At 47.2% G+C, this 16462-nt stretch overlaps 1 protein-coding gene across 1 annotated transcript; it reads right to left on the reverse strand.

The window, feature by feature from the left end:
* Positions 1–13772: 13772 nt before the first annotated feature.
* Positions 13773–15597, reverse strand: LOC118845480 (mitochondrial fission regulator 1-like). Its single transcript, XM_036753396.1, has one exon. The coding sequence runs from the start codon at positions 15501–15503 to the stop codon at positions 14670–14672; it is 834 nt and encodes a 277-aa protein (XP_036609291.1). The 5' UTR covers positions 15504–15597; the 3' UTR covers positions 13773–14669.
* Between the last annotated feature and the right edge of the window lie 865 nt (positions 15598–16462).

A 16462-nucleotide genomic window follows, 5' to 3' on the forward strand; every position in this document is an offset into this window, starting at 1 on the left:
TTGAAAAATGATTAAACAATAAAAAAATGTGTTAAAAAATGACAAGCATTTGTCTACTGCTGTAATGTTTGCAAAGTACTTCACAAATACTACCTCATTTTACACTCACAACAAACACAGGAGGTAGATGCTATTATTTATTACTCTTGTTTAACAGATAAGGAAACTGAGGTAGATAGCAGTTACAAAGCTTCAGTGACTTGCCCACAGAACATACAGCGGGTGTCTGAGGCAGCATTTACACTTGGGTCTTCCTGACTCCAGCTCTAGCACTCCATCCACTCTATCACCTTGCATCAGAGATAAAAATGGTAGGAGAGATTCCAGAGGAGAACTAAGAAATTGGGAAAAGGACTCATGGAGGACATGCCGTCTGTGCTGCACTTTGAAAGAAGGGAAGGAATAGGCAGAAATGTGGGAAGAAACCATTTCAGTCACAATGGAAAGCATGTACAAAGACATGAAGGTGGAAACGGTTGGAAGGCCGTGTTTGGAGTCAAGAATGCATACATAGCCTTGAATGTTAGACCAAGTTTGTATTTGTCTCCTCCTGTAGGAAACCTCTTGGAAGGCAGGATCATATGATATTTCTATATTTCCCACAGTGTCTAACATCATGCTGACTATATATGATGCTGCCAAACATCTAAAATTTTGTCATCTTGGGAACTCCCAATTGGGAAGTCCCTCCACCAAGTTAGATCACAGTTATAGACAAGTTTTAGGAAGTTACTGTAAGCATAAAGAGATTAAATGGCTTATCTAGGGTCACATAGTGTTAGAGGTGATATTTGAACCTGTCTTACTGATTCAAAGCCCAAAGCTCAAACCATACCGCTGCAATACACTTAATCTAGTAAATGTTCAATACCTACTCAAGTAAATACCCTTTCCACACACCGCCCAGTTTTTGTCAGCCTCCGAAAGGGGTGTTATATCTGAATGAAAGAAGGAAAAAATGAATGAATGAGTCAACGAATGAGTGAATGAGTTAGTGAATAATGAATGATGAGAGACAGAAAAAGATGAAGGGTATCTCAAGAGTAAGGAAGAGAATGAAGGCAATGGAGGGAAGAAGTAGAAGACAGGGAAAATATAGGTGGGAAAGGAAAAGAAAGCAAAGGAGGAAAGCAGAAGGGAGGAGAGGAAGAACGAGCAAGATCTAGAAAGAGGGAATGAGGATAATAGTGGAAGGAGGGGCTGAGAGGGAGGAGGAAAGGAGGGGGAGAGCTTTTGGAAAATGGAGCCCAGAGGGGAACATGTTGACTCAGCCTCTTGCCTTCGATTTTCTCCCTTTCCCCAGGAATCTCATTTTATTTTATTTTCGGGAAGGCAGCTTGGTTCCGTGACTAATTTGTTCTTAAACAAACCAAACCCAGGAGGTGGGACAGTTGGGGCCCTAAGTGGGGAGACTGGTTGGGGCCTGAGTCACTGACTACCCAGGGGGCAGGTCGAGGCCACCCCTAGGAAATCCCTTCCCAATCCTGCCCCCACCCGCAATGGGGTGGGAGAGGTACACTGTTGTCCCACCCACTTTCTCACAGGCTTCTTGGAGAGGTGGGGATATACTGGGGAGGCCTGGGGAGCAGGCTCCTGAACCAGGCACTCCTGTAACCCTTATCAGGCTCTGCCTAGGAAGACATTTCTCACCCAGCTCTGCAGCCTAGAGATGGGAGGGGATAAGTGAGGGGCACTTGGAGTCTGTTCCAACCTTCCTTGATCAAGGAATTCTTCACTACCTCTTACTTCCCCATAGGGTCCCCTTTTTCCAGCGCATAACATAGTAGCTGACACATAGTAGGCTTATCGACTGACTCTTCTGTCTAACCCACCGGTGGGCACCCAGTGCCCATGCTTTGTCTCCACAGCTGAGAAAAGCAGTTTTAGTTCCTGAGAAACCAGTCCCATATGCCCCAGGAAAGAGGTCGGGGTGCAGGGTCCATGCCAGAACTAAGGCGTCTCAACACCCGGGGCACAGGGCCAGAAAAGGAGACTGTACTGGGGGAGGACGTAGGGTAAGTGTGCTTTTGTGTCCAGGTACCAGCAGCAGGCTTCCCTCCCCCAGCAACTGGATGGGGCTGCCTCTGGGACAAGCATTTGGGGTGGGTGATGGGGGTCAGGGTCCCAGGGCCGGCTGCCTCCCGCCCTTCCCCTTCCATTAAAACCGACCCGAAAACATTGGGAAAAACAATTAAGGGGTGGGCAGCGGTGCAGCGCGGCGGGCGGGGGAGCTGGCTTTGGCCCGGCTCTCAACGCCCATTGATTTGCTATTATTAAAAACAGCAGCAGGGGCAGCTGCAGAGCAGACGCTGCAGCGGAGCTGTCGGGAACTCGTTTGGGGCTCCTCGCTCCCAGTTACTGGAAAGGTTACTCCCGCGTGTGGCAAGGTTGAGATGAATGGAGCCCGAGGCAAGCCTCGCTGGAGTTTGCCTGGGGGTGGCGCTGCCAGCCAGCGGGCAGGCCCAGCCCTGCGGTCAAGGATGGGGGAGGGTGGGAAGGAGGGGTAGCTGCCGGGCATCCCCGCTACGGGAGGGAGGGAGCCGAGCGCCCAGCTGGGAACGCCCGCCCCGGGTCCCTGGCCCAGCCCCTTCTCTAGCAAGCATTCCCCACCGAAGGAGTACCGACCTACCGCAGGGCGGACACGCTGGACCTTGGGTCCCACCCCTCCCCTTTGAGCCTCCGCGCGCCCCAGAGCTTCCCTCCCCACGGCCCTCAGGACTGCTAAATCCCCTCTCGGGACAAGTGCACTATTTGTGCCCTTCTGGAAACAGGGAGGGCTCCTGGATGGCTGGGGCGGAGACGAGGGTCCCCGAGGACTGGAGGAAGGAGGGGGCGGAGCTGGGAGGGGACGGGAGGCAGGGTAGGGTGGAAGAAACCTCAGGCAGTTTATCAGCAGCTGCAAAAAGAATCTATCTCCTTTCCCGGTATCCTCCCAACCACCCCGAGGGTCGGTTCCAAGAGGAGAATTAATGCTTGTGGGTGGAAGGGGGGGAGAGGCCTAGGAGAGGCTGCCTGAGGAGGAGGAGCTAAGCCATCTGGTTCCAGCTGGAGCCCAGGCCCCCCTCTGCAGCCCTGCCCCCTTAGCCCCTCAGCTCTGACTTCCTTGCCAGGCTGAGGAGGCCTCTTTCCGAGAGGTGGGGAATGCTGCACTCCCATCCAGGCAGCCCATGAGTCACCCTCAGCAGGAAGCTGGACCTGGTTTTTGGCCACAAGATCAGTGGGTCTGGACTAGGCCAGAGTGGACTGGAGGGGAAGAGGAAAGGAGGAGAGGGGGAGCTATGTCTTTAGCCTGTCTGGGCTTCCCTAGCGCCAAAGAGAGGGCAAAGGATCTCCAGCACTGAAACTTTTTACATTCAGAGCACTTCCAAACATCACCTGACCGCTACAGAGAGCTCTTTATTGGGGGGTGGGGGGGAGTGGATAGAGGAGTTTGGGATAAAGGGATTAACAGTCCCTGAACTAGTGGGGCATTGCCCTTCCCACCACCATTTCCAATCCCAAGCCCGTGAAGTTAGACCTGAGGCAGGAATCCCTAGCCTGACTCACTTTCAGTCATCCCCAAACAATAATAATTACCTGAATTATACTGGTTTTAAGGTTTACAAAACATTTTACATATAATCATAAATACAAGTAGCGAATATAATAAATAATGCATTATTTCACTTAAGTGATCTCATCAATTTCCACGGGTTCAGTTATCTTTCTGCTTGTGGTTCTCAGATCTTTATATCCAGCCCTAGTGTCTCCTGAGCTGCAGTCCCACCTCGAGATTGGCCTGTAAGCATCTGAAACTCAACATGTCCAAAACTACTCATTTTTCCTCTCATTGAACTCCACCTTCCTTATTACTAGTGAGAGTACCACAGTCATCTTACAGTCAACCAGGGTTCAAAACCTCTGTGTCAAAACCTTTGATTATTCACTCTTATCTGCCCTATATGTAGCCAACTAGTTGCCAAACCTTGTTTCTACCTCCACATTTCTCATAAACAGCCTCTCCTCTCTGCTTCCACAGCCAGCCAACACTAAGCCAAGATCTCATCGTTCCTTCAACCAGCAGCAGACTATGTAACAGACAACATACAGGTCTTCCTGACTGTCTTCCTACTCCAATCCACACAACTGTCAAGTGATTTTCCTAAATCTGATCAGGTCACACCCATCCTCGGTAAACTGCCTTCAAATTGTCAGTCCTGCTCTCGCCTTTGACTTTTAGAATCCCAGGATTCCTTCAAAGCACCAACTTCTGCCCAAGGTCTTTCCTGGTCTAGTCAGTTGCTAGTTCCTTTCCATCTGGTTACTCAGTAACTACTTTGTATGTAGTTCACATAAGCCTGATGAGGGTTAGGGGTGAGAGGTGCTCGACACCCCAAAGTACCGACACACTGAGTCCTGCCGAAAGAATTCGACTCAAGCTTTCTCAGCCAAGGGAAAAGATAAAGTTTATTAAGAGTTAGCCAAATAGGCCTGCCCCAAGACATCCCACCCTTGCGACGCCTGTAAGGAAAGCTGGCCAGACCATTCTGAGCTAGATTGGATCTGATCGCCTTCACGGAGGCAAGATGGAGATTATATACACAAAGGTTGTGGGAGGGATTGAGGGGTGGTCTAGGGTGACCAGAGGAGGGGTCTAGGGAGGGACTTAAGGAGGAGTCTAAGGAGGAGTTTGAAGGGACTGGGATGAGGTCAGACTCCTGGGTGGGGGAAATAGCTGAAGGCTATATGGAAATGACAGACCATAAAGGGCTGGGGTAACAGAGCTAGGGTATAGATATTTTGATCAGGATTAAGGGTGGGAAACAGCTGGACAATAGAGGACTGGGCAAGGTAGGCATTTGGGCTTAATGGTTATAGCCTCAGGCCAAGGCCAGGTCGAGTGGGAAGATTCAAGGAGAGTTCAAGGGTTCAAGGGGTTCCCAGAGACTATGCCCTCATCAAGCCCATATATGGTTTTTTGCCCCTGCTTCTCTATCAGGTGGGATTCATCCTTTAATTTTTTTAATTTATTTTTAATCCATAGAATAAAACAAGCATTTCCATAGCATAGTACAATTAAAAAACATAATTGTACATGAAACTGCAAATCAACTATGCACAACTTGCTATTCCTTTTAATATACAATAAATTTATGTTAATTTCTTTTCTTCCTTCCCTTCCCACACCCTGCCCTAGAGATGGCCACCATTAGACAGAAATAAGTATATACACATATACACACATATGTGATGAGGTCAAGGAAACATGTTTTTAGGAGTGCTCGAGACCCCAAAATACCAACACTCTGGGTCCTGCTTGAATGAATTTGACTCACGCTTTCTCACAGCAGAAGAAAAACAAAGCTTATTACAGATTCACCATATTGACTCTTAAGAAATCTAACCATTTGTGATGCTCCTTCTCTCAAGCGGGCCAGATTCAATCTGAGCCCCTTCATGGAGGCAAGATGAAACTTATATACAGAAAGATTATGGGAGAGATCTAGGGTGGTCCTAGGGAGGAGGGGGTTTAGGAAGGGTCTGAGGAGGAGCTTGATAGGACTGAGGTGAGGTCAGACTCCAGGAACCAAGAGAATGGGATTAAGAGTGGGAAGTAGTTGAAGGCTACCTGGAGATAACAGACTAAGCCTGGCTAGGCTAGTTTAAGGGTAACAGATTTGGGCATAGACACTTTGATAGGATCAAGGGTGGAAACTAGCCAGACAATGGAGGGCTAACCTAGCCTAGAGATTTGGGCCTAGCCATAATGGAAGGCTTATGGCCTGAGGCAAATGCTTCATCAAGTGTGAAGATTCAAGGGGAGTTCAAGGGGGCTTCCAGAGCTTGTAACCCATCATATGTGTATATGTAAAATTATTCTATACAGACTTCTATTTATCAGTTCTCTCTCTCTCAGGATGATATGTTACCTCTCTTACTAAAACAGCCTGTTAAAGGGCAGGAATTTTCATTTTTTCTTTGTAAAGGGGCTTATGGGGCATTATATGACAATTAATTAAGCTCTTAGTAAAAATTTGTCAGTTGATTGATACTGATGAGGGCACAGTCTCTGGGAACCCCTTGAACTCTCCTTGAATCTTGCCACTTGACCTGGCCTTGGCCTGAGGCTATAACCATTAAGCCCAAATGCCTACCTTGCCCAGTCCTCTATTGTCCGGCTGTTGCCCACCCTTAATCCTGTTTCCCATCCTTAATCCTGATCAAAATATCTATACCCTAGCTCTGCTACCCCAGCCCTTGATGGGTTGTCATTTCCATATAGCCTTCAGCTATTTCCCCCACCCGGGAGTCTGACCTCATCCTTAAGTCCCTCCCTAGACCCCTCTTCTGGTCACCCCAGACCACCCCTCAATCCCTCCCACAACCTTTGTGTATATAATCTCCATCTTGCCTCCATGAAGGCGGTCAGAACCAATCTAGCTCAGATGGGTCTGGCCCTTTTTCCTTACAGGCGTCGCAAGGGGTGGGATCTCTCGGGGCAGGCTTATTTGGAGAACTCTTAATAAACTTTATCCTTTCCCTTGGCTGAGAAAGCTTGAGTCGAATTCTTTCGGCAGGACCCGGCGTGTCGGTACTTTGGGGTGTCGAGCACCTCTCACCCCAAACCCTCATCATTTATGGTTCCCTGACCAGGAAGCACTGCTAATCTCAAGTTCTTCTCCAGCCAAGACTGAAGGTATGTGAGCCTCCCCCTCTCCCAATCCCCCTCCTCGCTCTCCAAACATTTTGCCTGTGCTTCTCAGGCCTGACCTCAGCAGGTCCCAGTGGGTTGGACAGCTTGGTCCAGTGGTCTCAGTGAGTCGGACAGTCATGCTGTCCTGGTCAACCTGACACTATCAGGTGGTTCTCAGTCCAGTCGGACAGCTCGGTCCAGTGATCTCAGTGAGTCAGACAGCCAGGCTGTCGTGGTCAACTCAACCTGACGCTATCAGGTGGTTCTCAGTCCAGCGGTCATGTCAAAGGACATGGACGGATGCCCCATCCGGAAGCATGTGCCAGATCCTTTCAATTGTTTCGGCGCTGGGAATTTGGGAAAGTTTCAGGTACCTTCTGTATATTTTGTTTTCTTGTTTTATTTTGTTTGTCTCCCGACAATTACTCCTAACTTCTCCTTTACTAAGGAGGAAGGAATTTCCAGCCGAAGGGACCCCACGCCCTGCCTCTACTGCAGGCCCTACCCCCAAGACAATCCCTACTCAGGTTCCAGCCTCGGGCCCTGCACCCATGGCAATATCTCCTCCCCTAGCCCCTCTCTTTGAAGTAGCACCCACTTGGGTCTCTGGGGTATCTTCCCCTCTGACCTCTACCCCTCCTCAGGTACTAGCTGATCTCCCTTGCCAGGCAGATGCCCTGGCCTTGCAGTCTAATCTACCTCAGCCCCAAGCTCCAGGTCCCACAGCGCCTTCAAGGCTTTTTCCCCTGAGGGAAATGCCTGCCTCCCCTGCTGGGACAAGGAGATTGCATGTTCCATTCTCCATTTCAGATCTCATCCAAATTAAAGAAAAACTGGGGAGATACTCAGAAGATCCCACTAAGTTTACTGAGGGTTTTAGGGATCTGTCCCTACAATTTGAACTTTCTTGGTGTGATTTGCATATCCTTTTCTCTACCTGTTGTACCACTGAGGAGAAGAGGAGAATATGGGAACACGCTCAAAAATTTGGGGACAGTTTGGCTAGCAATAACCCCATAAACTATCCTCCAGGAACAGCTGCTGTTCCCACTAGTGACCCAGGATGGAATTATCAAAGGAGTGAGGATAGAGAAGAGAGAGACCATATGGTAATTTGCCTGTTAGAAGGTCTAAGAACTGCATTTCAAAAGCAAATAAATTTTCAAAAAATTAGGGAGATTACTCAGGGAGAAAAAGAAAACCTTGCCCTTTTCCAAGCCCGGCTAGTAGAAGCTATTAAGAAGTATACAAATTTGGATCCTGATTCTATTGAAGGGGCAGCAATACTTAACATGTATTTCATTAATCAGTCTGCCCCAGATATTAGGAGGAAACTGCAGAAATTGGCAATGGGACCCCAAACACCTCAGGCCCAATTACTGGAGACAGCATTCGGAGTGTTCAATAATAGAGACTTAGTCCAGGCAGAGGAAAAAGCCAGAGACAGAGAACATGCCCAATTCTTGGCGGCTGCCATGGCCAGGAGATTGCCGGAGGGTGCTTCTGGCAACTTTGGCAAAGGGGAAACCTGCTTTCGATGCAACAAGGAGGGTCACTGGTCTAAGGAGTATCCCTCTAGGGCGCCCCCCTGGAAGAAGTCTCTAGGATCCACGCCTCCAGGACCATGCCCAGCATGTCCCCGAGGCTGGAAAAGTGCTAGAGCCTCCTCCCAGCACCCTGTCCTCCAGTCTTCTCAAGACTCGGAAGGAGGGGAAAGCCTGGGGCTTGGCTGTGCTCCCACTTTCTCCACCTCTCTCGAGGAGCCCTGGGCAAAATCGAGGCAGAAGGTAAGGTTACCCACTTTATCACGGCTATGTTCTCTTGTTTTAACTAATGGCTCTGGCCCCACATGCCCCTCGACCCATCAGGTCATGGGCATCAAGGATCTGTTGTCTGAACACTCCTTCTCTGGCCCTGCCCCCTTTTGGGGAAGGGACCTGATGGTGAAATTGGGAAGCCAACTTTCTATAGTTAAACCTCATAACTCCCTTTTCCCCCTGTTTCCCAGACCTCCCCATGTTCCCCCGGAGGCGTGGGAGAGGGTTGAGCCAATTGTTTGGGATCAGGGTATTCCTGGGCAAGCTACTTCTGCCACCCCAGCCATAGTTCCCCTCCATTGCCTTCAATATCCAATTAAGCCCAAGGCTTGGGAGGGGCTGCAACCATTAATTGGCACTCAAGGCCCTGACTCACTCCCTGTTGAGTGGGGCCCCTACCCAGCACGAGCTTTTGGGACTTTGAAAACTAAACTGACCACCACTCCAGCATTAGCCTTACCTAATCTAGAAAAACCTTTCACTTACTCTGCTGAAGGAAGGAGAGGACAGGCTTTGGAAATTCTAGTCCAGTCCTTAGGATCTGACCCCTGTTTTCCAAAACAATTAGATTCTCTGGCTGCTACAGCCATTCCAATTGAGGAAGCTTCTAAGCCTCTAGCAGACCAGCCCCTAGAAGCTCTGCCTTGCCAGAGCACCCTGGAAGCAGGGGGCCACCAGTGCCTGGCTAACCACAGGCTCACCAAACATCAAACCTTGCTCTTAGATATCCCTGACCTAATTTGGATGTGCTACACACTCCTGAACCCCGAAGCAGAACAAGTGGTTAGGGGAGCTAGGTATGAAATAGTCATCTTTAATTCCCACCAGGGATATTGTCCTTTCTCTGTACTCCTGTACTGTCTGTTTTGTTGTTTGCTTAACTTCCTTGCCAGGTTTGTCTCCTCCAGTCTCCAAGCCATCAACTTCCAGATGACTGTGCACCCCTTGAACTGGACCCATCAAGCCAGCTCTACTACGCCCCTTGTCAGCAGGAAGCAATTCCAGAAGCTGAGACCTTCGTCCCTGACCCCAAAAGAATTTGGGTCCCATTTGTTTGAGGGGGGAATGATGAGGGCACAGTCTCTGGGAACCCCTTGAATCCTTGAACTCTCCTTGAATCTTCCCACTCGACCTGGCCTTGGCCTGAGGCTATAACCATTAAGCCCAAATGCCTACCTTGCCCAGTCCTCTATTGTCCGGCTGTTGCCCACCCTTAATCCTGTTTCCCATCCTTAATCCTGATCAAAATATCTATACCCTAGCTCTGCTACCCCAGCCTTTGATGGGTTGTCATTTCCATATAGCCTTCAGCTATTTCCCCCACCCGGGAGTCTGACCTCATCCTTAAGTCCCTCCCTAGACCCCTCCTCTGGTCACCCCAGACCACCCCTCAATCCCTCCCACAACCTTTGTGTATATAATCTCCATCTTGCCTCCATGAAGGCGGTCAGAACCAATCTAGCTCAGATGGGTCTGGCCCTTTTTCCTTACAGGCGTCGCAAGGGGTGGGATCTCTCGGGGCAGGCTTATTTGGAGAACTCTTAATAAACTTTATCCTATCCCTTGGCTGAGAAAGCTTGAGTCGAATTCTTTCGGCAGGACCCGGCGTGTCAGTACTTTGGGGTGTCGAGCACCTCTCACCCCAAACCCTCATCAATACAACATTGCTGGGAGGCAGGGATATTATTGGTGGGGTTTTGTTCTGTTTTGGTAAGGGTGTGAGACAAAGGCCCTTTAAAGTTTCCCCCATTTCAGACCTGAAGTGAAAGTATTTTCATATGGAAAGGCTAGGACTTCAGGTGAGAGGTTAGCAGAAACAATGGCCTTACCTCCTTGGCATAGGTGGCCTGTGTACCTCTTCCCCTTTACTTGTGATGAGGTCAGAGTTGGGAGAGCTGGTTCATCAAATGTGAAAGAATTCACTTAGACCTTCTCTGTAACCATTGCGAACTTTATTGACGCAAAAGCAGAGGGCCTGAGATTTAGCAAGGAGCTAAACAGAGGCACTGATGTAGGGAAGGGACCAGACTTATATAGACCAAAAGCTATATAGCCTGTAGGATGATTTTATGGTTTCTTATGGGATTTGGAGATTTAGGGATAGGATAAGTCTTACAAGATAAGGACACCGGTAGAGGACAACCAATGACACAAGATAAGGGAGTCCGGATGGGGGAGAGAAAGAATTCCATGGTAAAGGTAAATTTGGTGGTATTTCAAGATAAGGGGAGGAGACGCCAGGGAGAGAGAAACTCATCCCTTAGGGCACCTTTGTATCTAGAGACTAAGTCATCTCCAAGTTAGAGGACAAACCAGGGAAAAGGCAATTTAGCCCTCAGGGCACTTGCAAAAGTCAAAGTTCAGAAGCTTTAAAAATGTTGAATAGATTTTGATCTTTTAAAATTTTCAGAAAGCAATTTTGAATCTTGTAACTTCCAAAAACATTGGGATGTCAACATTGGTTGTCTTGTTTTCTCCTTCTGTTAAATTTTTAAAATTCTGAACTTAAATCCAAATAAAATAAGCATTTCCATATGTATAGAACAGTATATGAAACTGAATGCTATGTACAGTTTACTTTTCTTTTAAAATATATAATAAATGCAACATGTAACTTTAAAAGCTGTCCTGCTTCTGATGGGTTTTAGAATATGGGAGCCTGCTCTCCTGGAATCTTCCCCCTTGATCTGGCCTTGGCCTGAGGCCATAAGCCATCCATTACCGCTAGGCCCAAATCTGTTACCCTTAAACTAGCCTAGCCCTGCATTGTCTGTTACCTCCAGATTGCCTCCAGCTGCTTCCCATCCTTGATCCCATCAACATCTCATTCTCTTGGTTCCTGGAGTCTGACCTCTAGTCACCCCAGTCCCATCAAGATCCTCCGTAGACTCCTCCTCAAGACCCTCCATAAACCCCTCCTCCCATCACCCCAGGTTACTTGACTACCCCTCAATCCCTCCCACAATCTTTCTGTCTATAAATCTCGTGCTCTAAAATTCAATCTAACTCAGCTCAGATTAATCTGGCCCGCTGGCATTAATGTCACAAGTGCTCAGGCTCCCTAAAAGCCAACCCAGTATGGCAAATCCTTAATAAACTTTGTCTTTTTCTCTGTCTGAGAAGGCTTGGTCAAATTCATTCAGCAGAACTCGGTGCGTCTGTATTTTGGGATCTCCCCTAAAAACCTATGGTTCGCTAACCTCATCACTTCTACACAATTCTTTCCGGCCTTCCTTTAGTTCTCTTTTGTGCATTTAAAAAAATGCTTCAGAGATCCTCTTTTCTTTTTCCTTTCTTTTTTTCAGGGACTATTCTATTCCTAACACCCCTCACTTTCCTCCAGTTAAAAAGGAAAGAAAAAATGAGACCCTTGTAACAGATATGCATAGTCAAATAAAATAAATTTCCACATTGGACATTGTCCAAAAATATGTCTCATTCTACATGAATGCTTTACATGTTTGTCAGGATGCTTCAACATCAGTCTGAAGAAATCATGGCTAGTCATTGCGTTGATTAGAATTTTTAAGATTTTCAAATATTTTTTTAATCTTTATAATGTTGCTTTTTTATAAATTATTCTCCTGTTTCTATTTATTTGCTTTGCAGCAGATCATACACTAGTCAATAAACAAATAGACATTTATTAAACACCTACTTATGTGCCAGGTACAGTGTTAAGCACCGAGGCTACAAAAACATTTAAAAAGAAAGGAAGAAAGAAAAAAGAAAGACAATCTCTGCCCTCCAGGATCTTACAACATAAAGGGAGAAAAAAGCACACAAATGGAAACTGGAAACGGGAGGAAGGTACCCCACCCCCAGGAGCATGGTGAAAAAGTCAGACATGTCTCAAAGTAGTACAGCCAGGTGAGAAATTGAAGCTCTGAGCTGATCTCCCTCTTTAAATGGAGGTTTGGGAATTTTTGGAGGCTTTGGAAGACTACAAGTCTTCCCGGGTTTCCCTGAAATTGTCCCTGTCAAGAGAAATTCAGTAGTAAAAACTAGGTGGAAATATTTTGGGGTTATTGGAGAAATTACCATGCTTGCTTTATGGCCTAGCTTTCAGAGATGCAAATTTAGGAAGTGTGTTGGTTAGTCAGGATGAGTTCACCCAGCCCTTTACCAGGAAGGGGTGTGGGGGGAAAAAAGACTAAGCCTGAGGTCAACAATTTGCTGGAATGGCCTCGATCATTGTTCTAAACAGCTTTGCACCTGGGGCTGAGCAAAATGGGGGAGGCTTCGGTTGGTGCTATTGTAAGGGTTTCTGTTCTTTCTAAAAGAACTGGCTAAAATAGTGCAGCAGTTCCCCAGCCAAGTTTCTCAACAAAGCAGCATCAATCAGCATGAAGGGGTCCAGTGCCCAACTGTGACCGGCAGAGACTGGCCTGCCCCAAAGTCAATGGGAGCAGCATGAAGGTCGAGGGGTGAATTGCTTCTCCACCCAATCACTCCAACTCATTATGTAGATGCTACTCAGGATTTTTATTTACCTCTTCTGTGTCCACTCTACTGGGTTGATACTGGGTGTATTTTATGGGAGAATACACCCCAAGTTTATAAGGGAGATGTTATATTTCTTACTATGTCATTTCTGTAAATGCTGTTGCTTTGAACTAACTCCGCCCTCTATTGAAAGGATGCTACAGAATTTATTTAGCCAGTACCACCAAGGTAGCTAGTCACTCCCCTCCCCCCCCCCTTCCCCCCCCTCCCCTCCCCCGCCCTCCCGGATTATTCACCCTGAAAGAAAAGGAAATGTGAAAACCAAGAAACAGCTTTAGATGCTAATAAAAATACTCCATTCTTCCATGTGCATAGTGCTTGTTGGTTTGAGCTTGACTCAGGCCAGCTCTCTTAATTTCGGCTCCATCATGGTACCAAATGAAACATTTTCACTACAGTGGACTCTCTGCCCTAATCAGAGAACTCAAAAAAGAAAACTACAACCTTTTCCTGGGGAGAAAGTCTGTCCATCAAATGAGAAATTGTTTTAATCCTTCCTGGATGTGATACAGGGATTGTACAAGACGGAGGCAGAGAAATGTGGGGGATGGTTGAAGAACCTCAGGGGACCAGCTTATGATGTGGTATGTCTGTGACTATAATATTTGAATGTCTTCAAGTATTGGGTAGCGAGTTTCAATTTCATGATGCAGAAACCATCAATCATATTTATGCGAATATCTTCACTAACACGCAGCAGGAAGAACAGGTTATAGATTCTGTGTTGATTGGAGAAGCTACTACATAAGGTCATAATGTACAATGCATATGTAGCATTTTTTTTTTTAACCACTCAAAAACTTTCTTTAATACCAGGTAGTGCTTCAATCCAAACACTACACACACGTGCACACACCTTTACTAAAGAGGTCCCAAGGAAGGCTGGGTCATGCATTAAGTGTGTTGGGTGAGGACTTTGGCATGACCTAACGGGTTCAGGTATGAGAAAACGTGGCCCCAAATGAAGCACAGCCCCCTCCCCTCTTCCTGGCTGAGAACCCTCAATGGCAGTGGAACAAAACATCAATGCCATGGCAATGAGGAGGCCACAAGGATCCTGGGGGGTAATGGAAAGATTTGGTTTCTTTACAGTATTACAAAATGTATTTTAAGAAGAAAAAAAACAGCCCTGGCCTGCCAGCAGCAGCCTCTTCATGAGTTGGAGCTACAGGACCTGTAGGAGGCCTGAACACAGCTGGGTGTTGGTAGATGAGGGCAGGGGGAAAGTCTTGTTTATGACTGGTATTGAGAAGACCTCGGGGCTCCCCAACACCCTCATCCCCTGCAAGGAAGCAGCTGAGTCTGAGGGACATATTGCATGTACCCAGTTGAGACCAGGAGCTGGATAGATAGTGCAGTGAAGCTAGTCATCAGTCTGGGGCCTATTTTCACATGAGGAGGAAAACAAAAACTCCCATCTTGATCTTCAACGTAAAACAACACGACTGATTACCTGCAAACCCACAACTCAAAACTACTTTTAGAACACTGTTCTTAAAAGTTTTGCTAAGGTTTGAAGTGTGGGGAAGCAGTTCAGCTTCTCTCTTCTCCCCATTTCTAGCCTGTCAGTGTTTTCCATTGTGGAAGGACATTTCTAACTGCAAGGCAGAAGTATCTGTTGTGAGACAGCTTATAGAGAAAGGGCCATATATAGGGCGCCATAGAAAGGGTCATCAGTTTCCTTTCATGCTGATATCCTCTTCCTTCAGAGCAAACTTTCTCCTCAACACCTCTGAAATGAGGACAGCAGGGTCTTCTTCCTTCATTAAGCTCCGATTCAGGTCTTGGCTCTGCTTCATCCGGTGAATGTCCTTCAGGATGCCCATCATGTCTGCAAAGCTGCTAGCCTTTGAGAGAGACACACAGTCCTCATCTTCAGCCAAGCTGCACGCAGCTTTGGAGTCAGTTTTGCAACATTCAGAGCTGGCAGAACAAAGCATGGGAACCGATGGAAGCTCAGGGCCTTCTAACTCAGCCTCCTCTGTGATGTCACTAATGACAAAGGAAGTTGTAGAGTGGAATGAGGATCCAAAACAAGGTAAGGGAGAAGAGACATTTGAACTTCCTGCATCTGCTGCCACAATCTTGGCAATCTGGCTGCATAGGTGACTTAGCTCATCTTGTAGTTCAGTGGTTCGGCTCAGGGCTGGTAGGCCAGGCTTCTTCAAGGCCAGGAGTTTCTCCTCTGGCCCTCGAAGGTTGGGCACTGAGGCATTGCACTGCATGACAAACAGTGGGCTGGGCTTCCACTTGTGCCGCAATAGCCAGGTGTCACTCCTGACTCGAGCATAGGTTTCCTCTTCATCTGCTGCTATCCAGGCAATATCGGCCAAAGTAGGGACAGGGGGCACATCGCTCAGATATAGGTCAGAGATGTTGGGTAGTGTCTGAAAGGACGCCCGAGGACATGGCTTCAAGGGCAGGTTAGTCCCAATCCTCCGAACTACACTTCGAGCAGCTCCATGTGGTTTGTTCTGCCAGAGTGGGATAGTAGAATCTGTTTCCATCTCCAAGATCACAGCTGGCTCCCACCTGGCAGGGCTTCCTCATGTTAGGCCATCTTCGGGAACAGCATGTCTCTTTAACTTACGGCTCCTCCTCCCAGAGTCCTGCATATGTAGCATTTGGACCATATCAGACTGGCTCAATTTCTCAGGAGGATTGTACAAGACGTCTTTCTCTTTTCAGGGAATGGTGGCCCTCAACCTACTACTGACTCATTATCCAGCCGGATTTTCCTTTTTATACCTAACTCTCTTCCGTGGACTGTGATCTAGTGACACTGGTATCCTTGCTGTTTCTCACCCTGTGCTCTTCCTCATCATCTCCTCTTGGTCTCCCCGGCTTCCTTCAAGTCCTAGCTAAAATCATACCTCCTACAAGAAGCCTTTCCAGATCCCCTACTGCCTTCTTTCTGTGGATTATCTCCCATTTATCTTGTACGTAGCTTGTTTATACTGACAAAATTGTTAACATAATTGTTAATATAAGGACAGAAATTGTTAATACCAAACATAATATTACTTCCCACTCCCTTAAATGATCCTTGTAATGTCAGAATTTCAATAATGTTCTCGAATTCCTACTCTTGAGATATTTATTCTTGATTAAGTTGAGCTGAACCACACCCTAAGTCAGTCACCACCATCCCACCCACCCTGATCTGGAGATCTTGCCTCATGGGGGAACCTGGCTCAAGTTGGATTTAGGCCTTTGATGTCCTTGCCCCTTTCCATTGGGATTTATGGCAAGAAGGGCAAAACAACCAGAATGAAGTAGCTTTCCTTACCCGGATGGCCAAGGGTCACTGGGGTCTCAACCAGGCCTTGCTACCTCATACTGTCTCCTCCCCTTCTCTTAAAACTATAAAAACTTTTTCATGGATCTCTTTGATTGGGAAATCCACTGGACATCTCCCAGGGTAGCAGGTTTGTTGTCTTATTATCTCAATTAAAGACACTTTATT

Source organism: Trichosurus vulpecula, chromosome 4, assembly GCF_011100635.1.
Source record: "Trichosurus vulpecula isolate mTriVul1 chromosome 4, mTriVul1.pri, whole genome shotgun sequence".
Taxonomy (NCBI): Eukaryota; Metazoa; Chordata; class Mammalia; order Diprotodontia; family Phalangeridae; genus Trichosurus; species Trichosurus vulpecula.

What these genes read in the sequence shown, in the direction of transcription:
- LOC118845480 (XM_036753396.1), bottom strand. Translation starts at nt 15,503, where the DNA reads ATGGAAACAGATTCTACTATCCCACTCTGGCAGAACAAACCACATGGA.